We start from the raw sequence: 13,069 nt of genomic DNA, 5'->3' as shown, positions 1-13,069 counted from the left end.
GAGGAGGCAGAGATTTGTCTCGGTTTTGGCACTTTAGCCGGTGGCTGGTCAGTGTCCAAATGTGCTTGAAAGGCCAGTTTCCTCTTTGTTTTTAGAGGAGGTGCAGTGAGGATTGTGCCAGTGTCTTTATGAATTTGTATTCTGGCTTGTTTTTCGTCAAAATCCTCCATTTGCGTAAGCTCTTCCGCAAATCTATGGCTTTCTTTTAATTGCTTGGAAAGTCCATGCTCCTCTGTATATGTGTGTTTTTTCGGCTCCGAAGCCGGTTTCTTCGGGATCGAAAGGCCTGAAGTAGTTGTTGACTTCGGCTCAGAGAGGGATTTTCGGGGCTTCGACTCGATGGGTCGGTGCTTGAGGATTTTGGAGCCTGTGCCTCGGCTTGAGTCCGAAGGCTTCGGTGGTGTGGCCTTTCTTGGTGCCGAAGATGTTGCTTGGTCACCGGTAGTTTTCTTATGGGTGGAGCCATGGCCTTCTGGCAGTGGCGTCCCCGAGGCCTTGTATTTGGGCTTGGATTGGGTCGGGGCAAGCGTACTCACGTGCTGGCCCGCTGTTATCGGTCAGTCGTTGTCGGACTCGTGCTCAGAGTCGGACCCCCGAACGGAGACTGCGGTGTGGATCATCTCCTCTTCTTCTGCGTCGAGGCGTTCAGTGCTTCTGGGCGCCATCTCTAGCTTTGCCGCTCTTCGGTCTCGCAGAGTCTTTTTCAAGCAGAAGGATCTGCAGGCCTTGCAAGTATCCTCTTGGTGGTCTGGAGATAGACACAGGTTACAGACTAGATATTGGTGTGGCACCGAGGGCAGAATCTAACCGGGGTCCGGTCCATGAGGCTTCAACAAGACTTTTGGTCGGGCCGACCAGGCCCAAGTTGGGCGCGGGTGCCCCGAAGGGCAAGTAGAGATCTATGTCCGCTGGTACCGAGGTGTTGATGATAGGTGGTACTCGATCAAAAACAATACTGACGAATTTAGAGAGTTTTTAATACTTTTCCGACTCGAACAACCAGAGTGAAAAGAAACACGTCCGAACCTGATGGCGGAAAGAAAACAGTCTAAGATGGAGTCGATGCCCATGCGCAATGGAGCCGGAAAGGAGGAGTCACTCGGTCCAGTGACTCGAAAAGACTTCTTCGAAGAAAAACAACTTGGAACACTCCGAGCTCAACACCAGATGGCAGGACCTGTGCATAGCATGTGTATCTGCAGCTACACATGCCATCGAATATATATACACACACACGTTTCTCTTCTAATATGACAGCAAGTGTTGAATAAATTGGCTTGAGCATGACCTTTCCAGCGCTTACACTAAGGGAAGGCAGAACTAGTAATTCAGTGAAGGATTCCTTGTAGTTATGTACTCAACTGTGCAAGGCACATGACTGATTGACGTCATAAATAGAAAAGACGGGGTCTTGTGTTCACACTGATAGCTCAACAGACTCTAATAAAGATATTTATGTGCATATGTCTACACCAACCTGTGACGGGGACACCTCTAGGACCCAGAGAAACATGGGAGTGAAACTGACCATTTGCCTCGCAGAGTGACCAGTCTAGCACCATTGGGGGTCACATACAGAATTGTACTCAATAGCCGGCTTCCGATTCTGCCGCTATTTAAAGGGCGTGTTAAGAATCCGGATCCCAACATCGGACGGAAAGTGATCGGTCAACTCAGGTGGCCTCAGTCCCTTGAGGAAGTAAGTGCAGGGGGGATGAGACCTTGTGGTGTGGTGTCAGGGGGCTCAGATACTCTTTAAGGGAAAATGAGAGTCTCTACGAGGATTCAGAGACTCCGATCCTCTGCACTGTCCATGAGCAGGGGGTTTAAGAAATATGTTTGGGGCAGCTCAGAGTCACAGGAAGGAGTAAAGTTTTGAGCTCCTTTGCTTTATAACTATCACCGGCTCACAACACACATGAGCCCTGTTGGGGAACGGGGGGGTTGAGAGTTATGCTTAAATAGTGGAAGAAATCAGCATACCAGCTGAGTGAATCTACTCTAAGAATACCGTGCTACATATGAGACGGACGATGCAGTGTTAATAAAGAGCAGAAACTTGCCAGCCCTTTTATTAAAAACCCTACGGCTCGGAACATGAGAGCTGAGGGGGCTGAGACACATGAACAGCAGGATGGATCGACATAATGGGTGATGTATATGGCTTTCAAGAGGTCTAAGATATATGTACTCTGCCTGAACATGAAGCAATGGGCATGGCAGTATTTCGCTGTGGTGATGCTGAAGGCTTATAATCGACAACGCATCTCAGTGCAGACAGCATAGCTCGCATAGGAATTTACTGGGCTATGCCTATGGTATGACATTATGAACACAACATACAGGTAGGAGATGATCAGCATTTCAATATTTGGAATTGAGACAGTTAGCATGAGCGAGGTGTTTTATTTCCATCCAGTGTGTGACTACAGGGCGACACTCCCGCTCCCACCCTGGTTTTAGAGAGAATTTGGAATAACCAGGGTAAGACTCCTGAGTTGTTTTCCATTGGCTAACGTTTTAACCCCTCCTTATATTAGTAAACAAGGTGACAAAATGTTATATTAGTGCAAATATGAAGTTGAGTGTTTAAAGCTATTATTACTAGGGCATGACGCATGGGAGTGTACTCTACACTCTCCATAAAATGGGTAAATGGAATGGTTGGAATGCTTGGATCGGAAACTTTCACCCTCATGTGGAAATAAATTCATGTTGTCATTTGTCTTATAGGTAATCCGTGGGCATTTGTACAAGAAGTAGCAAGTAAGGTCACTGCATGAGACTTTACCACCACGTTTCGCAGATATTTCTGATAAAGAGGTGTGGTGAGTGTGAATCTAGGGATCTGAGACCTGATGAAGGCCAACTACCCTGAGTGGTGGTAGATAGGCCGTAACATGCTGACAGCAGTTGAGATGATGAGGCAATGATTTTAAAAGTTCAAAGGAGATGTTTTTTAACCCTGCCTCAGGGGCCATGAATAAAATGGAAAGGGACAATCCTAAGGTAGTTTTATTTGGAAGTAAACCAGACGTAGATATGTCATATTTTACCTGATTTTTTTTTGTTTTTACCTCAGCGAAACAGACATTTGCGTCCATTTCTGGTGAAAAATAAAATTATCATTGACTGCTCGGTAAAAGAGCAAGGTACTTATAAGACTAAATGGTATCATTTGATATTTCTACTGCTTTGGGAACATTTCCTCAATTGACAGAAAAGGGGGTTTAAAATACATAAATGTTATTTGTGTTATTGTAATGTTTTGAGAAAAAAAAAGTGTCTTAAATAAACTACATCTGATTGAACGCGAAACTGGCCACCAGTAAGATATCTATGCCTGGCTTACAGACTCAGGATATATCTCACTAGAGACACAATAAAAAAGCCGTGGATTCGTCCTCAATGCAGACCTTATTCTGGAACTGTAAACAGACACTCTAGTTAATCCCCATCATTTACACTCAGAATCTTAAAATAAAAAAAAAAAACCCTAGGCTTGTTAATCGGAATGCAAGCTACAGCAGCACTTATGCTCCCTCACCTGGACTATGCGAATTAACTTTACTACAGAGATCAGAAATCTCTAACAAGTATGTAGGACAATGTCTCCCTGTTGCAGTTACCCCCCACTTTTTGCCTGATATTGATGCTGACTTCACTGAGAAGTGCACTGGGACCCTGCTAACCAGGCCCCAAGACCAGCGTTCTTTCACAAAAAATGTACTATTTTTTCCACAATTGGCACACCCCTGGCAAACAAATAAGTCCCTTGTAAAAGGTACCAGTGGAACCAAGGGCCCTGTGACCAGCGAAGGTTCCTAAGGGCTGCAGAATGTGTTGTGCCACCCTAAGGGACCCCTCACCTAACACATGCACACTGCCATTGCAGATTGTGTGTATTGTTGGGGAGAAAAAGGCAAAGTCGACATGGCATCCCCCTCAGGATGCCATGCCCACAAAATACTGCCTGTGGCATAGGTAAGTCACCCCTCTAGCAGGCCTCACAGCCCTAAGGCAGGGTGCACTATATCACAGGTGAGGGCATAGTTGCATGAGCAAAATGCCCCGACAGTGTCTAAGTCTATTCTTAGACATTGTAAGCTGGTCTCAAACTTCTCAGAATAATAAACCCACACTGATGCAAGTGCTGGATTTATTAAAAAATGCACACAGAGGGCATCTTAGAGATGCCCCCTGTATTTTACCCCAATCCTTCAGTGCAGGACTGACTGGTCTGTGCCAGCCTGCCACTGAGACGAGTTTCTGACCCCCCTGGGGTGAAAGCCTTTGTGCTTTCTAGGGCCAGAAATAAAGCCTGTGCTGGGTGGAGGTGCTTCACACCTACCCCCTGCAGGAACTGTAACAGCGGTGAGGCTCAAAGGCTCAGGCTTTGTGTTACAATGGCCCAGGGCACTCCAGCTAGTGGAGATGCCCGCCCCCTGGACACAGCCCCCACTTTTGGTGGCAAGTCCAGCTGAGCTAATGAGAAAACAAGGAGGAGTCACCTACCAGTCAGGACAGCCCCTAAGGTGCCCTGAGCTGAGGTGACCTCTGCCTTTAGAAATCCTCCATCTTGGTTTTTGAGGATTCCCCCAATAGGAATAGGGATGTGCCCCCCCTCCCCTCAGGGAGGAGGCACAAAGAGGTTGTAGCCACCCTCCAGGACAGTAGCCATTGGCTACTGCCCTCCTGACCTAAACACACCCCAAAATCTAGTATTTGGGGGCAACCCAGAACCCAGGAAATCAGATTTCTGCAACCTACACAAAGAAGAAGGACTGCTGACCTGAAAGCCCTGCAGAGACGACGGAGACGACTACTGATTTGGCCCCAGCCCTGCCGACCTGTCTCCAGACTCAAAGAACCTGCACAGCGACGCATCCAACAGGGACCAGCGACCTCTGAAGCCTCAGAGGACTAGCCTGAACCAAAGGACCAAGAAACTCCCAAGAACAGCTGCACTGTTCACCAACAGCAACATTTTTGCAACTTTCTTGCAACTTTCAAAGCCTTCATTCTTCCTGCCGGAAGCGTGAGACTTTACCCTCTGCACCCGATGCCCCCGACTCGAGCTCCAGAGAGCCAACACTACAGGGAGGACTCCTAGGCGACTGCGACCACGTGAATAACCCGAGACGACCCCACTGGACCCCTCACAGCGACACATGCAGAGAGAATCCAGAGGCTCCCCCTGACCGCGACAGCCTGAAACAAGGAACCCGACACCTGGACCAAGCAATGCACCTGCAGCCCCCAGGACCAGAAGGAACCGAACTCCAGTACAGGAGTGACCATCAGGTGACCCTCTGTAGGAGGCTGGAATGGCTTGTAGTGAGTACCATGGGGTACTTACACCTTGCACCAGGCTCAGGTATCCCTTATTAGTGTATAGGGGTGTCTAGCAGCTTAGGCTGATAGAAAATGGTAGCTTAGCAGAGCAGCTTAGGCTGAACTAGGAGACATGCAAAGCTCCTACAGTACCACTAGTGTCACTTGCACAATATCATAAGAAAACACAATACACAGCTATACTAAAAATAAAGGTACTTTATTTTTATGACAATATGCCAAAGTATCTCAGTGAGTACCCTCAGTATGAGGATAGCAAATATACACAAGATATATGTACACAATACCAAAATATGCAGTAATAGCAATAGAAAACAGTGCAAACAATGTATAGTCACAATAGAATGCAATGGGGGCACATAGGGATAGGGGCAACACAAACCATATACTCTAGAAGTGGAATGTGAACCACGAATGGACCCCAAACCTATGTGACCTTGTAGAGGGTCGCTGGGACTGTAAGAAAACAGTGAGGGTTAGAAAAATAGCCCACCCCAAGACTCTGAAAAGTGAGTGCAAAGTGCACCTAAGTTCCCCAAAGAGCACAGAAGTCGTGATAGAGGAATTCTGCAGGAAAGACCAACACCAGCAATGCAACAACGATGGATTTCCAGACGAGAGTACCTGTGGAACAAGGGGACCAAGTCCAAAAGTCACGATCAAGTCGAGAGTGGGCAGATGCCCAGGAAATGCCAGCTGTGGGTGCAAAGAAGCTGCCACCGGATGGTAGAAGCTGAGGATTCTGCAGGAACGACAAGGGCTAGGAATTTCCCCTTTGGAGGATGGATGTCCCACGTCATGAAGAGTCGTGCAGAAGTGTTTTCCCGCCGAAAGACCGCAAACAAGCCTTGCTAGCTGCAAAGCTTAGGGTTTTTGGATGCTGCTGTGGCCCAGGAGGGACCAGGATGTCACCAATTGCGTGAGGGGACAGAGGGGGCGTCCAGCAAGACAAGGAGCCCACTCAGAAGCAAGCAGCACCCGGAGAAGTGCCGGAAAAGGCACTACGAAGTGGAGTGAAACGGTGCTCACCCGAAGTTACACAACAGAGTTCCACGCCGCCGGAGGACAACTCAGGAGATTGTGCAATGCAGGATAGAGTGCCGTGGACCCAGGCTTGGCTGTGCACAAAGGATTCCCTCGAAAAGTGCACAGGAGCCGGAGTAGCTGCAAAACACGCGGTTCCCAGCAATGCAGTCTGGCGTGGGGAGGCAAGGACTTACCTCCACCAAACTTGGACTGAAGAGTCACTGGACTGTGGGAGTCACTTGGACAGAGTTGCTGAGTTCAAGGGACCTCGCTCGTCGTGCTGAGAGGAGACCCAGAGGACCGGTGATGCAGTTCTTTGGTGCCTGCGGTTGCAGGGGGAAGATTCCGTCGACCCACGGGAGATTTCTTCGGAGCTTCTAGTGCAGAGAGGAGGCAGACTACCCCCACAGCATGCACCACCAGGAAAACAGTCGAGAAGGCGGCAGGATCAGCATTACAATGTCGCAGTAGTCATCTTTGCTACTTTGTTGCAGTTTTGCAGGCTTCCAGCGCGGTCAGAAGTCGATTCCTTGGCAGAAGGTGAAGAGAGATGCAGAGGAACTCTGATGAGCTCTTGCATTCGTTATCTAAGGAATTCCCCAAAGCAGAGACCCTAAATAGCCAGAAAAGGAGGTTTGGCTACCTAGGAGAGAGGATAGGCTAGCAACACCTGGAAGAACCTATCATAAGGAGTCTCTGACGTCACCTGCTGACCCTGGCCACTCAGAGCAGTCCAGTGTGCCAGCAGCACCTCTGTTTCCAAGATGGCAGAGGTCTGGAGCACACTGGAGGAGCTCTGGGCACCTCCCAGGGGAGGTGCAGGTCAGGGGAGTGGTCACTCCCCTCTCCTTTGTCCAGTTTCACGCCAGAGCAGGGCTGGGGGATCCCTGAACCGGTGAAGACTGGCTTATGCAGAAATGGGCACCATCTGTGCCCATGAAAGCATTTCCAGAGGCTGGGGGAGGCTACTCCTGCCCTGCCTTAACACCTTTTTCCAAAGGGAGAGGGTGTAACACCCTCTCTCTGCGGAAGTCCTTTGTTCTGCCTTCCTGGGCCAAGCCTGGCTGGACCCCAGGAGGGCAGAAACCTGTCTGAGGGGTTGGCAGCAGCAGCTGCAGTGAAACCCCTGAAAAGGCAGTTTGGCAGTACCCGGGTCTGTGCTAGAGACCCGGGGAATCATGGGATTGTCTCCCCAATACCAGGATAGCATTGGGGGGGGCAATTCCATGATCTTAGACATGTTACATGGCCATGTTCGGAGTTACCATTGTGAAGCTACACATAGGTAGTGACCTATGTGTAGTGCACGTGTGTAATGGTGTCCCTGCACTCACAAAGTCCGGGGAATTTGCCCTGAACAATGTGGGGACACCTTGGCTAGTGCCAGGGTGCCCACACACTAAGTAACTTAGCACCCAACCTTTACCAGGTAAAGGTTAGACATATAGGTGACTTATATGTTACTTAAGTGCAGTGGTAATTGGCTGTGAAATAACATGGACGTTATTTCACTCAGGCTGCAGTGGCAGGCCTGTGTAAGAATTGTCAGAGCTACCTATGGGTGGCAAAAGAAATGCTGCAGCCCATAGGGATCTCCTGGAACCCCAATACCCTGGGTACCTCAGTACCATATACTAGGGGGTTATAAGGGTGCTCCAGTATGCCAATGTAAATTGGTGAAATTGGTCACTAGCCTATTAGTGACAATTTGTAAAGAGAGAGCATAACCACTGAGGTTCTGGTTAGCAGAGCCTCAGTGAGACAGTTAGGCATCACACAGGGAACACATACATATAGGCCACAAACTTATGAGCACTGGGGTCCTGGCTAGCAGGATCCCAGTGAGACAGTGAAAACACCCTGACATACACTCACAAACAGGCCAAAAGTGGGGGTAACAAGGTTAGAAAGAGGCTACTTTCTCACACCCTCTGCCTAGCCCAGTCGGTGGCTGGTCCGAGAAGCCCCCGTGCCCTGCCTGCACTGCTAGAGTGACCTCCTGGTCCCTCCATTGATTCCTAGTCAAAACCCGACGCCTGCTTTGCACACTGAACCCGGGCGCCCCTGTGCCGCTGAGGGTGTGTTTTGTGTGCCTACTTGTATCAATCTCTCCCCTCCCCCCAGTGCTCTACAAAACCCACCTGGCCTTCCCTCCGAAGATGCAGGTACTTACCTGTTGGCAGACTGGAACCGGAGCACCCCTGTTCTTCATAGGCGCCTATGTGCTTTGGGCCCTCCTTTGACCTCTGCACCTGACCGGCCCTGTGTCGCTGGTGCGGTGACTTTGGGGTTGCCTTGAACCCCCAACGGTGGGCTGCCTATGTCCAGTAAACTGAACTTGTAAGTGTCTTACTTACCCGAGAAACTAACCAATACTTACACCTCCCCCAGGAACTGTTGATTTTTGCACTGTGTTCACTTTTAAAATAGCTTATTGCCATTTTAACTAAAACTGTGTATGTTACTGCTCTAATTCAAAGTTCCTTACTTACCTGTGTGGAGTACCTTGCATTTTATGTATTTACTTCAAATCTTGAATCTTGTGGTTCTAAAATAAATTAAGAAAATATATTTTTCTATATAAAAACTATTGGCCTGGAGTTAAGTCTTTGAGTGTGTGTTCCTCATTTATTGTCTGTGTGTATACAACAAATGCTTAACACTACCCTCTGATAAGCCTACTGCTCGACCATGCTACCACAAAACAGAGCATTAGAATTATCTAATTTTGATACTATCAACCTCTAAGGGGAACCCTTGGACTCTGTGCACACTGTCTCTCACTTTGAGATAGTATATACAGAGCCAACTTTCTACGTAAAATACACATGGTGCAAAATTCAGCAGACAGGCAATCCTTACACTAGAAGCACTGGAACAAAATCACAACTGCACTGGGAATCTTGTCAGCACTGCATGTAACAGATCCAGAAAACACACAAAAAGGTGTGTGAGGATGCTTGCACTAAGTTCAACAGCTGGTAATTCTTGTGGTAGTATGCCAACCCATCCTTCTAGTGCACACCTTAGACTAGACCCAGCCATATGCAGATCAGTCTGGGTCCTGCTCCAATGGGAGCAGTACTGCCCCAACTGCCAAGCCAGATCATATGTAAACCAGAACACAAGCAACCCAAGACAGCTTTTGGCCCGATTGGGGCTCTTCAGTCAGGTGTAGCTTGGGTTCAGTGATACAGAGACAGCAAAAGACCCAGGTCTGAGCATACTCTTGGCCACTTAGAGAGTTACATCAAACACATAAAAGTTGATGGGAGGATGCTTCTAATAAGTCTAACCACTGGCAATTGCTCCAGGTACCATTCCAATCCATCTTTCTTTTGTACACCATGCTACTTCAGATTATCAGATTAGACTCATCGCCATGCAAATTAGTATGGGACCTGCTTTAATAAGAAGTGTCCAGCTCGATAACAATGGACTAAGATACCGTCCAAGTAATTACCAGTAGCTGAGACTCCAACCATATCTTTTTTTTGCATGTTTCAGTGCAACAACCGAAGTGTGAAGGATATGCCAGATGTGGGTCCCTCGCTCATTTTACCACTGGAACCAAGCTGCACCTGACTGAAAGATCCAATCAGGGCGAAACCGATCTTGGATTGCTTGTGTTTCAGGATGGACTATTCTTATTGGAGCAGGGAGAAGACTGATTTGCATATAGCTGCGTCCAAACTGAACTGGCATGGTGTGTGTGAAATAATTAAGGACTGGGAGGCGGCCCAGAGTAATTACCAGTGGCTGAGATTATTTCAAGCATTTCACTGATCAATGTTTTGTACGCTTCAAAACAGATCAAGCACTGTATGGAAAAGGACTAACATTCCAACGTAAAAAATTGGAGACCTAACGCTGAAGACAAAGCCACTAAACCAACACTCTCCCACAACTAAAACTGCTACGTGTAGCCAAGACACAGCTCATCAGATTCTTTCACAGTCAAAACCAGCAAGCTTTGTAATGTAATCTTCACCCAGATAACAGACACAGGGAATCAGAGAACCATCTCACTTTCCGAAAGGCTGTAAAAACGAGTCTCTCTGAAATTTCATGCACAAAGTGAACTGTAACCAACTCCAAGAAGACATTTGTTGTCCATGAAACCAATGAAGCACAATGTAAAACAAGATTCTAAATCTTCCAGACAAATGTTAACAAATGTAACAAACAAAGCTGTATTGAGCGTGATTTCTGGCTCGCCCTTCCATATATCCTTTAAAGATGAACATTTGTTCCAGTGCTGCCACGTTCACTGCATGACCAGACCACATTTGAAGCTCCGATATAGTTCACTCATCTATTTATACAAAGATCATTCTATAACCACACACTTCTGCAATCAACCATGCAGGTACACCTGTAATCATTATGGTAAGTTTGAGTGCCATGATGCCACAATATTGGCAGTAGCACACTATACAAATTTGGGATATCATATCATAACTCCATCAAAATAAGAAGCAACACAAAATGATTATAACAGCAGTTGCAAAAGGTTAAATCAAGAAGCAAAACTAGTGATTAGTCAGTTCCTTTAAAAAGGGAACAGACAGTTTTAAATTATGAAGACCTCAATGTGATTGGCGTAAAAAGATGGGGTAGCCTTCGAAAACATGAGGTGGTTATCGCTTCAGAGTCACTTTCATTGCAAGAGACTATAGGAGTCATTAAAACCCCGGTGGTCGGAGATAATGTGGCGGTAGTACCGCCAACAGGATGGCGGTACTTACCACCACATTATGACATTGGCAGGTTGGCTGTAGCCAACCAACCAATGTACCACTCCGACCGCCATGGTGGTAGCAGCCGCCGGGCTGGAGATAAGAATATCCAGCCCTGCGGCCGCTATTGTACCGCCGATGGTATCATGACCCTGCCTACCGCCATGGTTTTCGTTGCGTTACGAACGCCACAAAAACCATGGTGGTAGGCCCTATCAGTGACAGGGAATTCCTTCCCTGTCACTGATATGAAGGCCACCCTCCCAACACTCCCCAGATGCCCCTACCCCCCCTTCATCCACGCCTCCCCTCCCTTCCAACTTCCCTTCCCATACACACACAGACACACACTCATTTACACAGACAGTCATGCCTACATACACACATGCATCCATTCATTCATTCACACACACCTCTGTCCATGCATAGACGCATTCTCACACATGCATACATGCACGCAAGCACTACACACACACACACACACACACACCTTCCCCCACCCCCACACACAACACTCCCCACGGCCCTACCCTGTCGGAAACCTGACTTACCTGCGATCCAGGGGGTCTTCCGGCAGGGGACGGGGCGCTGGTACTGCCAGCTGAACACCGCCAGGCTGTATTATTTGTCATAATACGGTTTGCGGCGGTGTACTGGCGTGGCGCTGCTGGTGGTAGCAGTGGCACCTTACCACCGTCCGCCAGTATGGCCACAGCTGGATTTCCACCCTTCGTGTGGCGGAAATCCGGCTGGGATCATATTATGGCGGACGGATGGTAGCTGCGGCGATGCTCTTTTGGCGGCCAAAGACACAATGAGGGCCTATATGTTGTTGTTATGGTATATGTATGTCTAAAGTGGACTATCACTGGGGATGGTATCACAGCAATGCACAGGGGAAATTTTATCCTTGCCTAGGACGGAAGACTATTTGAAGAGTCAGGTGTTCAGGTTCTTGCAGCACACAACAAGTGAGGAGGAGGCTATGATATGTACTGCTCCTGTTCATGAATACAAATAAATTGATTTATTGAAAATTAGCTGGAAGGTTCAGATGTGTGGTTTTTTTAAATTCAAAAATACAATGCACCTTGACAGTCATACAAGTCTTAGATCTGACATTTTGATACAAAGTAGTATACTACGTTAGGCTAGTTTGCCCTGCTTCCTCTCTTGTAACTTTGCTGTACAGCTAGCAAGACTCTTACTAGAGAAGGCTAGCATAATTATCTAATCTTATGATACAACAGAAAATGAATTCTGCAGGGACTCACTTTTCCAGCACTGCTGGGGTAAATAGAATATGCAAAGGCCATTGCACTTTATAGGTGAGTCCGAGAGCTGCCCATCCAGAGGAGGGAGGTTCCCGGGGTGAAGGCTCCCTTGAAGGACCTTCCCGTGCTTGAGATGTATCTGCCGAACAATAAAAAGACAAGAATTACATTTAAAAGAACTCTGTTTCATTGTAAAAATACAACGAGTCTTTATGTACACAGGGTGCCTATTGCATAAAACACATGGCATTAATAAAGTTGGTGATATTTGCTTTCCAACTACTAAGTCCCAGTTCAAACTCCATTAAAATGCTTTGTGATCCGTAACTGCAACTATAAATCACAATGTGCCTATGATGATCCCCAGCACAAGTAAAATGGATGACCAAGAAACGCTCCTCCTCAATTTCGACTTGCAGTGGTATGCACCAATGCTTTTGCAACTGTTTTTCTGGTCACAAAGCATTTGGTGTTAAGACTGGACACATCTAGGAAGGGCAGACACAGTTTCACATTCAGAGTGACATTCTGATCCCCACCTCTTAAGGGGACAAGGGTGACAATGCAATCATATAGTGAATGTGAATGCTGGGATTAAGGTCTTCTATCCCATGCAATCCTCTATCCCAGCATACCCAAAACTTTCACAGTAAATCACACGCCGATTCCCACTTC

General features: G+C 47.5%; 1 protein-coding gene across 1 annotated transcript in view; it reads right to left on the bottom strand.

Annotated features, from left to right (window-relative positions):
* The window catches only part of TUBGCP4 (tubulin gamma complex component 4), a 339,555-nt gene that overhangs the window by 115,894 nt on the left and 210,592 nt on the right, over nt 1-13,069 (bottom strand). Inside the window, exon 13 of the mRNA XM_069222595.1 lies at nt 12,395-12,533. Coding sequence (XP_069078696.1) covers nt 12,395-12,533 — 139 coding nt within the window. The remainder of the gene's footprint in view (nt 1-12,394; nt 12,534-13,069) is intronic.

The sequence above is a fragment of the Pleurodeles waltl genome, chromosome 3_1 (genome assembly GCF_031143425.1).
Source record: "Pleurodeles waltl isolate 20211129_DDA chromosome 3_1, aPleWal1.hap1.20221129, whole genome shotgun sequence".
Lineage (NCBI taxonomy): Eukaryota > Metazoa > Chordata > Amphibia > Caudata > Salamandridae > Pleurodeles > Pleurodeles waltl.
Note: the sequence above shows the minus strand (reverse complement) of the source record. Positions and strands in the feature narration are given on the sequence as shown.